The sequence below is a fragment of the Bradysia coprophila genome (assembly GCF_014529535.1).
Source record: "Bradysia coprophila strain Holo2 chromosome X unlocalized genomic scaffold, BU_Bcop_v1 contig_526, whole genome shotgun sequence".
NCBI classification, from domain to species: Eukaryota; Metazoa; Arthropoda; class Insecta; order Diptera; family Sciaridae; genus Bradysia; species Bradysia coprophila.
In genome coordinates this window covers 11,971-27,609 of record NW_023503343.1, presented here as the reverse complement: position 1 = coordinate 27,609, position 15,639 = coordinate 11,971, and the positions used below count along the sequence as shown (strand labels likewise).

The 15,639-nt window shown below is 38.9% G+C and overlaps 1 protein-coding gene across 1 annotated transcript; it reads left to right on the top strand.

The window, feature by feature from the left end:
• The first annotated feature begins 1,070 nt into the window (after nt 1–1,070).
• LOC119070164 lies at nt 1,071–7,373 on the top strand. The gene is made up of 5 exons (XM_037174479.1): nt 1,071–1,612; nt 1,699–1,765; nt 3,433–3,619; nt 5,121–6,968; nt 7,162–7,373. Exons 1-5 carry the CDS (start codon nt 1,071–1,073, stop codon nt 7,371–7,373), a joined length of 2,856 nt encoding a protein of 951 aa, XP_037030374.1.
• Nucleotides 7,374–15,639: the final 8,266 nt, after the last annotated feature.

Sequence of the window (15,639 nt, the reverse complement as noted above, 5' to 3'; positions counted from 1 at the left end):
GACAACATTGTGAAAATTTTATATTTTATAATTTTGAACAAAACTGTTGATTAAATTTCAAACGAAAAAGTTTATCAGACAGGATGACGTCAACGGATATATCGTGACTGCTAACAAAACAGGTGGTTCATTGTGCATAATTTTTGGATCATGGATTACAGTCCTTGGGAGGTTGGTAGTACTTGCGACGGATGTGGTACATTCTTCTATATAAGGGCAGTGAACTTGTATTCGAACACAATTTTTTTTTATGAATCGTACTTTGTTCCTCCGTCGGCCAACTGATACTTATTAAAACGGACATTTATTCGCCACATTTCCTGTAAAATTTTAAACACAATAGTGGCATCCGTTCTATATATATATATATATATATATATATATATATATATATATATATATATCAATTTAATAGAAGATTCGGAGACTCTAAGTTTTTAGAAACAATTCATATTGAAATACAGAATAATTGATGTAAAAAATTGGAAATAAAATGTAGACAAAATGATTTCTCAAAATCGGCGTAAGCTTAATAAACAAAATTTTATTCTTCTCCAAAATTTTGGTTTCTCGATTAAAATAAATTTAATCTCATTGAAAGATCGCATCTCTACTGAAAATGTACAACCATCCGATCAAATATAAAATGTTGATATTTCATTGAAAGACCGTATTGTGATGACAAAGTGATGGAATCTCAATGAAAGTACCGTATCTCGACTGAAAAAATTCGGCATCACAATATAATTTTCCGTATCTCAACCTTAAAGTGAAAGTGATGGCTCTCTAAAACAAACATTGTAATATCGATTGATATCCATCAAACGATATTTTCTTCAACAAATGAATGCGTTTAAAGTTGATCGAGATCGAAAACAATTCATTCCTAGTAGCCTTAGATTTTTTATTCTGAAAATTTTTCATCATACGCGTGGTTACGTTTTGTCGAGAAAAAAGAAATTGTAATTTCACGTAAGTTTATTGAATTGAATTAATTTTTATGAGTTAATTTTAACGTTAATTAGTAAATTGGATAACTTTTGGGATTGTAAATAGACAATACGTCGACAATGTCACAAGAAACGATAAACTTAAACATTGGATCCATTATTCCAATGGATCTCAAAGATGGGCAAAATGGAAAACTGATCGAAGGCCTGCTTCAATTTGAAGATATCTATCTGACTGAGTCAGAAGATTTTTGGCAGGAACAAGAGCTGGACAGCGCTAAGCTGCTCTTTGAGGATTACGTGCCGTTGGCGTCATCTGCTTTCGTCACTGAAGGACAACTCCATAAAGTTGTGTTACTAAATGCACCGACCGGACGAACTTCCGCCGCACCAAGGCGCATCTGTATGGAAACATCGTTTCCAACTGTTAACGTCAGCTATCGATCCGACTGTGTTGAGTTGTTACCATCAATTGGTTGCGGTGACCCACCAACTTTTGAGGGATCGTTAACATCTGTTGTCGTCGGCAGCCGTCCGGTCTTTCAGCAATCTGCATCTTCCGAAGTCGTTCATGATGAAATCTGTCAAGATACATCCGTCCTTAGATCGTCTGACATGATTCCAGTGCAGCCAAAATCAACTGCTGTGATCGAAACTGCAAGGTAATTATCGATTGATTATTGATAAATAACGGGGAATTAGAAGCAGTTTAGTATTTTAAACCTAAAATTTTCTAACGGTTCCGCAGAGAAATGAAAGAAGGGACTGTTGTACAAAATGGTCCTAAAGATACGCGATTCACAGTGGGCGAATTGGTATGTTTTATTTTTGTTATGTTTACTTGAGTTTTCTGTCAAAACGAAATCGAAAAATTTGATTGCAATTTTTTTTTGGTTATGTTCTAACTTACATTACACAAAAGTTAAAGAGTCAAGAAAAAAAATCCGTAAAGTTAATATCGAAAAAGATCAAACTATGGTTAAGATCCTCAAACAAAAGTTCCGCGCTTCCTCCTGAAGGAATTTACACATTTCACAATTTCATGAGTCATTTATCACCGGAAAAAACTTTTTGTATGGGATCAATCTATTTCGCATCTAATTACCATTATCACAATTCAACTTACTGTTGAAATTAATTTTATTTTTCGCGATTGGTTTTCTGCGTCCAAATTTTATAAACGAAATGTTCAAAATAGACATTCTACATCACCGAAAAATTGAAAATAATCGAAACACACGAATAACGGTTGAATGACTCAATAGTTTTATCTGTTTTTGTTGACTCACCTCGAATGATGCGATTAGGCAGACCGATAAGAATGTTATGTTAGCAGAACAACACTCTGAGAGAGTTCGGACCGTTTGAGGCTTTCGTTTCAAAGTGTATTCAACATAGCACATACTAATGACTTTCGTTTCAAAACGTTTTCAACACAATGTATAGACGTGGTAAAATTTTTTTGAAAAGAAACACAGTTGTGTATGTGAGTTGAAAGCACTTTGAAATGAAACCCCGAAACGGTCCGAACTCGAGCAAGCAAGATCACTGCTTTGGCTTATTTGTGAGAGAATTGTTAAGTAAACGAACCCCAAAATTGAACCGAGTTTAATTTTATTTAGTAAACGGAGCTTAAACGATTCATCCTTAATCGCACTGTACTCGATCACACGTTTTGTTGACATTTTAGAATATATATTCTAAAGCTGATTCACAAATTGAAAGTTATTGAATTTCCTGTTGTAATTATGCATCTGTCGCAGTGCAAATTAAATAGCCTCAATACGAACAACACACACTCTACGGATAATAGCGGCAGAGTCGAAATTTTGCTTGATTTTTGCAAGTGGTTCCAGGTGGTTCCGGGTGGTACCTGTGGTCCAATCGAAAAGTGATGTATGGAAGGTGCCCCTTATTTTTGATAATGTACAAGTCGTCCATACATCATTTTGTCCAAAAACTTCAAATTTAGCCGATATAGTTTTGGGTCATTTTGACTCTGCCGCTATTATCCGTAGAGTGTGTGTTGTTCGTATTGAGGCTATTTAGTGCAAATGTCATTAAAATGCGTAATATGGTGATACGTTCTTTACGTGAGCTCAGCCTAAATGTACGTGATTATATTCTTTTTAGATGTGAGCATTGTTCTGCTGAATAAGATTCTATTCGATCTGTCTATAGCATTATTCGATGGACGATCAATGCTTTTCTCAAGGAAACAAAATATTTCAAATTCTTTGAAAGACCAACCAAAACACAAAAAAGTTGGGTTTCTTCTCACATATATTAATGGATAGTTTACGTGCTTCCTACATATGTTGCAATGTGTTCAATCTTTCGTCTATTGAGCTACTTACATTGTATTGGTAGAAGATGTTAATTAAAAATGCAATCGAATATTTTTTTTACAAATTCACTTTCCATTAGAGCCTACTTCAATATGCATTAACAATTAACTAATTTATTCAAGACGATACTTCAGTCACTAAAAGAAAAACCGAAACGTTCGTGTGACAATACGAATATGTTCGTCCGCAATTCTACCGATAAAACAACCAAGAAGCTGTGCTGCCCTTATTGTCTAAAGCGGTTTTCAAAAGTATCCAGACATTTGGAGACAATGCACGCAGAGGAAGAGGACATAAAAAAATTGCTTCGCTTTCCGCAAAGTATGTTTTGTATCAACATTTCTGATTTAAGCGACACTTTTTTGCAAATGAAATATGCCTACCACGATCACGATAAAATATTGTTTTGGGATTTTCTTGATAACTTCCTTAAATGCTACCTCTCTTACACCTTCCTCAAAAAGAAATCTCGTGGTTCTTCGAAAGAATTTCACTAATATTTGACTCTCATTCCTTTTCGAGTGCATAATATACCATTTGGTCGAACCGACATTGAACAAGCATGTGATATTTCGGATAAAATTAGTTGAGTTGAAGCACTAAGCGAGATGCCACAACAATTTTTTTAGTTTTTCAGTCGCACCACTTGATTCAGCGGAATCGGTAGGGTATGAAATGGTAGGAATGTGTGCAAGAGAAGCTAGTGAAAATTCCTTGAAATTTGTTCAAATCAAAATCACGATTTTCCGTGAGAACTCTAGTGAAATACATTCTGCAATTGATCACATGCTGTCTGTGTCGGCTAATAGTAATGAACAGCCAGAAAATACGTAGCAGACGATGCGACGTAGTCCCAATCTACAGCCACCTTAATAATCCCAAAATGTCCAAAAGAGGATCCAAGACACTCAAAGGCTTGATTTCCTCTTCAAAAATTTCGTCGTAAAGGATTTTATTGGTTAAAAAACGAGAAAGACGAATTTTAACCAGTAGAAATCCTTCCCGGTGCTTTTTACGCCGAGCATTTTTAAGCGGAAACCAGAATTAATGGCTCTACCTCATGATTCAGTGATCGCCCTAGTAAAAATAAAAGTCTCAAAGGTTCGAAAAGAGACGTCTCACGTCTCACAATACAAAGGATTTGAGACAGTGAGACGTCTCTTTTCGAACTTTTGAGACTTTTATTTGTTCCCGGTGTGGTCAATACCTTACATTTGCGCCATCGATCCACTTTATACGGGCAAAACCTATGTAAATGTATCCCAAAAACCTTGACCAAGCTTTTTTGAATACTTTTTTGCCATTACCTGTCAGATATTTTTTTAAAATGGTTCAGATTTACGTAAGTTTTGCGGTCCACAGACAGACTGACATTTTTATTTCGGATTCGTCATCTATAACTTTAGTCAAGTGCTTTGCCCTTACCGTCTGCCTCGAATTTGATCAATTCGTACTTCGAATACTGATGCTCACTTACGACAGAATAAAGTTAACCAGGCCGGAGCGCTGATTTGACTAGGAACCTGAATAATCTGGTAGCCCTATATTTTTTGCGAATAAGATTTTTCAATTTATGTCAGTGTTCATTCGAGTTCACTTTCATACAGTTTATTAGGTCCCTTATTTGACGTTTCGAAAATGAACCGATCCTGCCTGGTTTATTTTACTCTGCCGTGTGCTCACTCCGTAGTAAACGGAAATATTTTTGAGAAACTAATAATGTACAATAACCACAAGTTTGCATTCAACTCCTTACTTAAAATCTTTTAACGCACACCGTGAATAATTTGAAATATTTACGTGTTTTCATTTATAATTCTAGGATCAAAAGAGAGACGCCTCATACAAGACTCCTTGCGAAAAATCGGAACGTATTTATGGAATGCAGATGCTAGTATTAACAAAAACGAGTTAATACCAAGTCGCAGACCAAGCGGAAACTCAGTACATCAGGCTTTCTTGTGGACAACATGTGTATTCTGCTTTGGTCCCTATACGAAAAAAAATTTACGTCACCACGTTGCTGAATGTCCAGCTAACACGCAGTCGAACCGAATTAAAGACCAGCGAATCTTGATTAAATTGGCTGCAATCGCTGAAGCACGCATTCACGACCTCGCAAGTGATCGATTAGTTAAGGTGATGGGAATCATGCGCGAAGACGAAGTCGTTCGTCTTGTCCGATTCGACTGGCTTTTGATTGTTTTTGGAAACAAAATGTGTTGCAAGTACACGCCCCATTACCAAGAAAATATGATACGAGCGCGACTACGATTGACTGGAAGAGTTTTAATCGAAATAAGAAAAATAAATCCCACAATCAAAGACTTCGCATCAATTTATCACGTTGAACAATACAACGCTTTGGTTGCCGCAATCCGGAACGTAGCTCGATTCGATCCACACACAAGCGAATTTGGTGCGCCAGCGATGGCATCATTTGCGGTCACTTTCGTTAAAGCCATTGGAAAGTACCTCAGCGCTGAGTATATTCGTTTGAGAGATCGCGAAAATAAAATTGAAACCGAAGACTTCCTAGCTTATATGGATACCGACATCGATATATCTATCAATAGGCTTGTCGCTGAAACGCAAGCAAAAATGCGCCGCATGAAACAACAAAACATTCCCACAATGGAAGATGTGAAGAAATTGATCACTTACATCAATTCTGAGAGAAACGCCAGTTTTCGTGAGCTATCGAAAACATTCACCTACGAAAAATGGTTAAAATTAGCAGAAATGACCATGGCATGGATAATCGTGTTTAACAGGCGTCGCATTGGTGAAGTGCAGAACATTCTTGTACAAGAATTTCTTCTACGCGAATGTGTCGACGATGATTCTAACCAGCAAATGTTGGCAACGTTGTCGCCACAAGCCAAATTGGTGGCACGTAAATTTAAACGAATGAAGATTCGCGGTAAAAAAGGACGAACCGTACCAGCGTTACTCAAACCGTCGATTGATGCAGGCATCCAACTACTCATAAATACTCGAGAAATGGCTGGTATATGTACCACGAATAACTTTCTGTTCGAACTGCCATCGTCGTCACATCATCGAATTAGAGTCATCGATGCATGCCAATTGTTACGTAAGATTTCCGTTTCATGTGGCGCAAGCAATCCGTCCAGCCTTCGTGGAACGAATCTACGTAAGCACATGGCGACCACATGCGTATCATTGGAGCTCAATGATGCCTTAGTGGCGGAAGTTGCAAAGTTTTTGGGCCACGACGAAAAAATACATCGAGACACTTATCGTCAAAATACCATCGACCGCGAAGTGGTGCAAATGGCTGAGCTGCTCGAAAAGGCGTCAGGAAAGTTCGATGAATTCAGCGATGATGAGGAAGATGAATTTGGTAATGGTGGATATGTAAATATGAACATGGCAAACAGTGGCAAAACGAACGATCTCACCGAAACACAGAATCGCACTGAAACGGACGGTCGCAGTGGAACGGACGGTCGCAGTGGAATGAACGATCTCACTGGAACGGACGATCGCACTGTAACGGACGATTGCACTGGTACGGACGATCGCACTGAAACGATCGACACCGAAATGACTGTTGATGGTATGGAACTGAATGAAATGGAACTGGATGAGATGGAATTAAGCTCGTCAAATAGAATCGGAAAGGTTGCTGTTGGAGCTGAGAAGAGTAAGTATCTGTATTGTCTAATTGGTTTCATGTTTTTGCTCAGTCATATCAAAACCGTTGCTTCGCATTTGTATAACATCAGCACAATTTACCGAGAATCGAAGCAAAATTTGACTGTCATTTCCAGTTTCATGTGCTCTCTACACTGAACACAAGCATTCCAATCAACGATCACACTCTATTCCACTTTCAGGAAAATGTACGAGAATTCGTTGGAGCCAAGAAGAAATATCTTGCGTGCACCAGGCTTTCGCGGACCATTTCAAGAAAGGTACATTGCCAGTGGAAGGTGAAATCGAAAGACAGAAACGAATTGATCCAGTATTGCAGTCGCGTCCTTGGCAACAAATTAAGGCATACGTAAACAACCAACAACGAAAGCAGAAAAAAATCGCAAAGAAATGAAATATTTGACTGATCCTAAGTTTCCTTGAATTTTCTTTTTCCATTTTAATTTCTGTTTTCTTATTTAATCACTTTTACTTTTCTGTTTTGTTTTAAAACTTTTATTGCATTTTATCGTTCTTCAATAAACTCAATTCTACGGAATTTAAAATATTTCATTGACTCTTATTTAGAAATGAAAATGCTCAGACTGGTAGGCTTCTTTCTGTCATACTTAACAAATAATTTCGTAGCTACGGTTTAAAGCTAAAGGACTCATATCATTTTCACGACTATTTTGACTGTTGTAATGTATGAAAAATTTTAGTAAAATGATTTAATGTCCGTGAAGTTATCGCGTCAATAAAAAGTTATTTAATGACGCGATAAGTTGGGCTATTTTTAGTTGATTTTGACGATTTTCTTTATCCGACGAAAACTGTAATTATTAAGACCAATATTAAAGATGGGCACCTTCGGAATTGAGGTAGTGAAGTTATTCCTGTGTCCTTGTTAGCACAATACCTTGGATAATTATTAGTTGCATCTAACGCACATTTTTGCAAGGCTGCACATCATGCGAACGCAATCCGACAAGTTAAGAGCGATAAAGACAGTTTTGTCTGGTCGGTTACACACAGTTCTGATTGATAAGAATGAAGCTTAGGGAACATCAAAAAAGGATAAGGCAACACATGGAGCTACACTTAACCAGAAATGAATGACCAATCTATTTAAAAAAAGAAATGGGTTGACTGATTGAGTTTCAATCGAGTTTGACCCATTTTCATTCTTTTTAGTCGTAACGAGATATGTAACGAGGCAGTTTGCAGTTTGATGTTTGACGAAGGGAAGATTTTCAGCGTAGTTTCAATGTATGTGAAACGTACGTCTTAATTACCATTGTTCAGCTGCCTTGTTGAGATATCAAGTTTAGGAGGTTTTTATATAAGATTTTTTGGAATATTTCACAATACTTGAACTTTGATTGCTGGAAGCATGCCGATCATTAATGTTAGGCTAATTCATACAACACACATCCTTCATCTGAAAAAGTTCCATACAAAATTTATGTTGTTGTCATAAATTTAGATGTAGAACGGATCCTCAAGATACAAAAACCATTAAGATCAAAAATATTCCAATCCTCGAAATGCACTTTGAAGAACTCGTGGTTCATTTATGCGTATCTCTCCATAAACGTTTGTTACCTCTGACTCTGAGTTTGATTTAATAAAAAGAAAAATTTTCCTTCGTCAGTTCAGTCTTATTTTTTCAAAAATTCACACAAAATCTACATATTTAAAATCCTTCACTCAGAACAGGATTTATTTGAAATTACACTTGTTACGTTTGTTAAATCGGTTAAGGCCTTTTTGAAAGGTTCGTTTACACGTTTCACGTATGTTTTGTTGATATTCCTTAATCGGACGTTTAACATCGGACAATTGGCCAGATTTAGAAATAAATTGTGCAAGACCATCGGGGTACAGGAAAGCTGGTTTCCAAGCCTCTCTCTCAGAATACTTAACCCAACCAAATCTCGTTCCGTCTTTCTTCCAATCTGGAACTGTAAAAATCAAAAAAATTTAAATTATCATACGGCGAGGCTACAATGCGAATTCGTACTATTATCACCACCACTTGTAGCCGCTAGATTTACTTCACCGTTAGTTGGTGCAGATGCGGATGGTTGAACTTGAACAAGATCAATTTGATCTACAGCGACTGAACCTTCGCCGTTGCTCAAAAAGGCTGTTCTTTCGGAATTTTCTTCGATTTCCATGCCAACATTCTTGAGCGATGCCACGATATCATACGGATGTGCATTCGGTTGTACGAGCACCGCCTCAGATGACGACGGTAGAATCGGATGTGTAAACACTTTGAACTGTTTGGTAATCGTTGCGGACAGGCAACCATCGTTGTCACACACATCCATTGAATCAGTTACGGTTTTCTCAGATTTGCGCAGCCAGATCGGTGACTTCATCATTTGAGCTGCATTGTCACCTGTGTTGTCCGATAAACTGATGTCAATTGGGGTGTTCTTTGAGCCAAGTACATTATCGGTTGGATCAGCATCCAAAGCAGAAACATTTCTTTGGAAAGACATCAACACAGTATCCGATGGTTGCTTGACCAACTCGATTTCTTGTCCGCTTTTCTCAACATTTTCTTCGGCGACATCGAAAGTAAAATTTCCTTTGTGAAGTACGAACGGCTCAGTCGCAGAAAACATTGCTGTGACGTTCGATATGGTTCTTGTCTTAGTGTCCACAGGATACACAGCCATCAACGCCGGCGAGTTACGTTCAATTGTCATTGTATTTTCGCCGTTTTTACCTGCATTGCAAATTCGAAGTTAGTTTTTAGAGAACAGATGGACGTAGCCTTGAAGAGAATTTGCAATATTGAAGATCCTTACCATCGCTCTGTACAGTACAGAGAGTTTTGTTATTGAACGGGTCTTTTCCGTCTTCAACACCATTGCTCGCATCCATTGCATGATCCTCTTCGGCCAATGTCGTTTCACGCTTCGTTCGATTATCATTGTCAAACATATCAGTTGGTGCAGATGCGGATGGTTGAACAAGATCAATTTGATCTAGAGCAGCTGAACCTTCGCCTTTGCTCAAAAAGGCTGTTCTTTCGCAATTTGCTTCGATTTCCATGACGACATTCTTGAGAGATGCCACGGTATCATACGGATGTGCATTGGGTTGTACGAGCACCGCCTCAGATGACGACGGTAGAATCGGATGTGTCAACACTTTGAACTGTTTGGTAATCGTTGCGGACAGGCAACCATCGTTGTCACACACATCCATTGAATCAGTTACGGTTTTCTCAGATTTGCGCAGCCAGATCGGTGACTTCATCATTTGAGCTGCATTGTCACCTGTGTTGTCCGATAAACTGATGTCAATTGGAGTGTTCTTTGAGCCAAGTACATTATCGGTTGGATCAGCATCCAAAGCAGAAACATTTCTTTGGAAAGACATCAACACAGTATCCGATGGTTGCTTGACCAACTCGATTTCTTGTCCGCTTTTCTCAACATTTTCTTCGGCGACATCGAAAGTAAAATTTCCTTTGTGAAGTACGAACGGCTCAGTCGCAGAAAACATTGCTGTGACGTTCGATATGGTTCTTGTCTTAGTGTCCACAGGATACACAGCCATCAACGCCGGCGAGTTACGTTCAATTGTCATTATATTTTCGCCGTTTTTACCTGCATTGCAAATTCGAAGTTAGTTTTTAGAGAACAGATGGACGTAGCCTTGAAGAGAATTTGCAATATTGAAGATCCTTACCATCGCTCTGTACAGTACATAGAGTTTTGTTATTGAACGGGTCTTTTCCGTCTTCAACACCATTGATCGCATCCATTGCATGATCCTCTTCGGCCAATGTCGTTTCACGCTTCGTTCGATTATCATTGTCAAACATATCAGTTGGTGCAGATGCGGATGGTTGAACAAGATCAATTTGATCTAGAGCAGCTGAACCTTCGCCTTTGCTCAAAAAGGCTGTTCTTTCGCAATTTGCTTCGATTTCCATGACGACATTCTTGAGCGATGCCACGGTATCATACGGATGTGCATTGGGTTGTACGAGCACCGCCTCAGATGACGACGGTAGAATCGGATGTGTCAACACTTTGAACTGTCTGGTAATCGTTGCGGACAGGCAACCATCGTTGTCACACACATCCATTGAATCAGTTACGGTTTTCTCAGATTTGCGCAGCCAGATCGGTGACTTCATCATTTGAGCTGCATTGTCACCTGTGTTGTCCGATAAACTGATGTCAATTGGGGTGTTCTTTGAGCCAAGTACATTATCGGTTGGATCAGCATCCAAAGCAGAAACATTTCTTTGGAAAGACATCAACACAGTATCCGATGGTTGCTTGACCAACTCGATTTCTTGTCCGCTTTTCTCAACATTTTCTTCGGCGACATCGAAAGTAAAATTTCCTTTGTGAAGTACGAACGGCTCAGTCGCAGAAAACATTGCTGTGACGTTCGATATGGTTCTTGTCTTAGTGTCCACAGGATACACAGCCATCAACGCCGGCGAGTTACGTTCAATTGTCATTGTATTTTCGCCGTTTTTACCTGCATTGCAAATTCGAAGTTAGTTTTTAGAGAACAGATGGACGTAGCCTTGAAGAGAATTTGCAATATTGAAGATCCTTACCATCGCTCTGTACAGTACAGAGAGTTTTGTTATTGAACGGGTCTTTTCCGTCTTCAACACCATTGATCGCATCCATTGCATGATCCTCTTCGGCCAATGTCGTTTCACGCTTCGTTCGATTATCATTGTCAAACATATCAGTTGGTGCAGATGCGGATGGTTGAACAAGATCAATTTGATCTAGAGCAGCTGAACCTTCGCCTTTGCTCAAAAAGGCTGTTCTTTCGCAATTTGCTTCGATTTCCATGACGACATTCTTGAGCGATGCCACGGTATCATACGGATGTGCATTGGGTTGTACGAGCACCGCCTCAGATGACGACGGTAGAATCGGATGTGTCAACACTTTGAACTGTTTGGTAATCGTTGCGGACAGGCAACCATCGTTGTCACACACATCCATTGAATCAGTTACGGTTTTCTCAGATTTGCGCAGCCAGATCGGTGACTTCATCATTTGAGTTGCATTGTCACCTGTGTTGTCCGATAAACTGATGTCAATTGGGGTGTTCTTTGAGCCAAGTACATTATCGGTTGGATCAGCATCCAAAGCAGAAACATTTCTTTGGAAAGACATCAACACAGTATCCGATGGTTGCTTGACCAACTCGATTTCTTGTCCGCTTTTCTCAACATTTTCTTCGGCGACATCGAAAGTAAAATTTCCTTTGTGAAGTACGAACGGCTCAGTCGCAGAAAACATTGCTGTGACGTTCGATATGGTTCTTGTCTTAGTGTCCACAGGATACACAGCCATCAACGCCGGCGAGTTACGTTCAATTGTCATTGTATTTTCGCCGTTTTTACCTGCATTGCAAATTCGAAGTTAGTTTTTAGAGAACAGATGGACGTAGCCTTGAAGAGAATTTGCAATATTGAAGATCCTTACCATCCCTCTGTACAGTACAGAGAGTTTTGTTATTGAACGGGTCTTTTCCGTCTTCAACACCATTGCTCGCATCCATTGCATGATCCTCTTCGGCCAATGTCGTTTCACGCTTCGTTCGATTATCATTGTCAAACATATCAGTTGGTGCAGATGCGGATGGTTGAACAAGATCAATTTGATCTAGAGCAGCTGAACCTTCGCCTTTGCTCAAAAAGGCTGTTCTTTCGCAATTTGCTTCGATTTCCATGACGACATTCTTGAGCGATGCCACGGTATCATACGGATGTGCATTGGGTTGTACGAGCACCGCCTCAGATGACGACGGTAGAATCGGATGTGTAAACACTTTGAACTGTTTGGTAATCGTTGCGGACAGGCAACCATCGTTGTCACACACATCCATTGAATCAGTTACGGTTTTCTCAGATTTGCGCAGCCAGATCGGTGACTTCACCATTTGAGCTGCATTGTCACCTGTGTTGTCCGATAAACTGATGTCAATTGGGGTGTTCTTTGAGCCAAGTACATTATCGGTTGGATCAGCATCCAAAGCAGAAACATTTCTTTGGAAAGACATCAACACAGTATCCGATGGTTGCTTGACCTGCTCAGTCGCAGAAAACATTGCTGTGACGTTCGATATGGTTCTTGTCTTAGTGTCCACAGGATACACAGCCATCAACGCCGGCGAGTTACGTTCAATTGTCATTGTATTTTCGCCGTTTTTACCTGCATTGCAAATTCGAAGTTAGTTTTTAGAGAACAGATGGACGTAGCCTTGAAGAGAATTTGCAATATTGAAGATCCTTACCATCGCTCTGTACAGTACAGACAGTTTTGTTATTGAACGGGTCTTTTCCGTCTTTAACACCATTGCTCGGATCCATTGCATGATCCTCTTCGGCCAATGTCGTTTCACGCTTGGTTCCGTTCCGAGGATCATCGTTGTCAAACACATCAGTTGGGACAGATGCATGATCCTCTTGCATTTCATGATTTTCATTTTCAACTGACAATATGACCTCCAAGAATGAGCTGCATTCTTCCGTTCCGAGACAGTTTCTGTGCTCATTAGCATAGTGCCGTTTATAATTTCCAACGTTCCACAACGTGGCACAGTCGTTTCGGGTTTGTAGCTGGATTTTCTCTTTACACAGCAAGCAGTTTAACTTTCCCGTGTCAAAATCGATAAGCTTCCACGCAGGAAATGTTGGATGACAGCCCTGTAATGTAACCTCATGTTGTAAATACGTTTTACGTGAAAGGCTGAAACGACTTACATCATCGAAAGAAAAGAGAGAAAAATCTATTAAAACTTTGGTAGCCATTTGGTAGAGGTCTGCAACGCGTCGTTTCTTTAGTAAAAAGAAAATGTTATTAAAAATAAAAATTGAAAACCAGCCCATCTTACGTTTGTCAACATTTGAACAATGAACGCTTTCTTTTTGGGGTCATTTTTAATCACTGTTTTTAATGAGGTCAAATCGCCAACGCTTTTCTTTCGCCGATGTGTGATCGGTCGGCTGATTACGCCTCTTCCCCGTTGGAGACCCTTTCTTAATTTTAGCCTGTCACCCAGAGCAGGCAACACTTCTTTGAAGTCTTCTTTATTCATTTCTGGCAGTTGATCCATTGTAATTTTATGCACTATGGAACGGTAAAGTTGTGATAATCTTTCAAAATATCACTAAAAAAGACTTACTCTCGAAAATGGGAATAGCCTCATCAAGGCTACATTCCTTCAGGAAATTCTTCACATCCATTTTAATTTTAAAGTCATGAGCGTCTGCGAATACTTGTTGTCGTTTGTATGCTTACAATGCTTACTTAGATTAAGATGTATGATATGTCTGACTACTATCACACATAGGGTGAATGCGTTTCATTCGCCTTATTCATTCGCGTTTAATGGTATTGACTGCTGTGGTACGATTTGAATTTATATGCGGGTAATGTTAGCGAGATGCCAACATTTCCCAGTCGAGATACGATATTTTTTAGTGAAATCTTCCAGTCGAGATACATATATTTTGAGTCCCGTACGATGTACATTGAATACAGAATATTGGTATATCAATGAACCAACGTGTAGCTCAAACAGAAATTGTTGGTATGCATAAATTAAAAAGGAAAAAGAAAAAACACAAATGTTGAACCACTGCTCTGCTCCGAGCATAAAAATACCTCAAGTTATCGTGGTTCATTCTTCGAATACAGGAGGAATGTAAAATTAAGCTGTAATTATACTTACGCCGTTTACTCCGTTAACGCTCTCCGCTTACTTTTTAACAATAGAAAATGGGGGAAGTTTTAATTGTTTGATCGTAAACGGAGAGCTAAACGGAGTCAGTGCGCGGAGATATTTACTATAAAATTTGTTGCCAAGAAAGTCAATGAATATACAAACCAGGTATGGTCTGTCCATATAAACCGGAGGAAATAGCGATAGAAACAAACTCACCTTTCAATGGAAATCATTGAGAGGTGAGTTTCTTTATATGAAATCGCTATTTTCTCCGCTCCATACAAATTTGGACATTAAGGTAAAAGCAAAATAAAATGATCGAGTCTGGTTTTTGACAATTGAATTATAGAGTATACTTTCATTGAAGAAAGTATCACTAGGTTGAGTGAACAATAATAGACTTTCAAAATTGAGCGGCCACTTGTATGTTAAAGATGCATCCCCTGGTGGAAATGAATTTCGAAAACGTATTTCGAACTTTGAGACTTTTATTTTCGCCAAGATCTCTAATCAGCAATAAAAACGGACATGTCTTCAATGTTTTTCCTACTATTTTTAGCTAAGCTACACGCACGGAATTTGAAAATCGACAGATCTTCTGTTGGTATTTAAGTTTCTGATTTCTCCATTTAAAAACACGCGCAAAATTTAAAACAAATCAGCAAACCGCAAAACAAAAAATGTGTCGGGCTTCAAAATTCCGTGCGTGTTATTCAGTCACGTAAGATAATACAAAATTTATCCTACATCCTAAATAAGTATCCATTACGGCGACCAATCGATACGTACGGCTGAACAGCTTAATTATTATCTGTGCTGTCTGTATATGGGCATGTAACGTAGCTAACTCAGAGAGATCATATCAGATGACGATGCTTCCGGCGAATAAAAATGCAATGAATTACCGTATCCAGCTGATCTACAATTTTTATTAATATAAAGGGCCT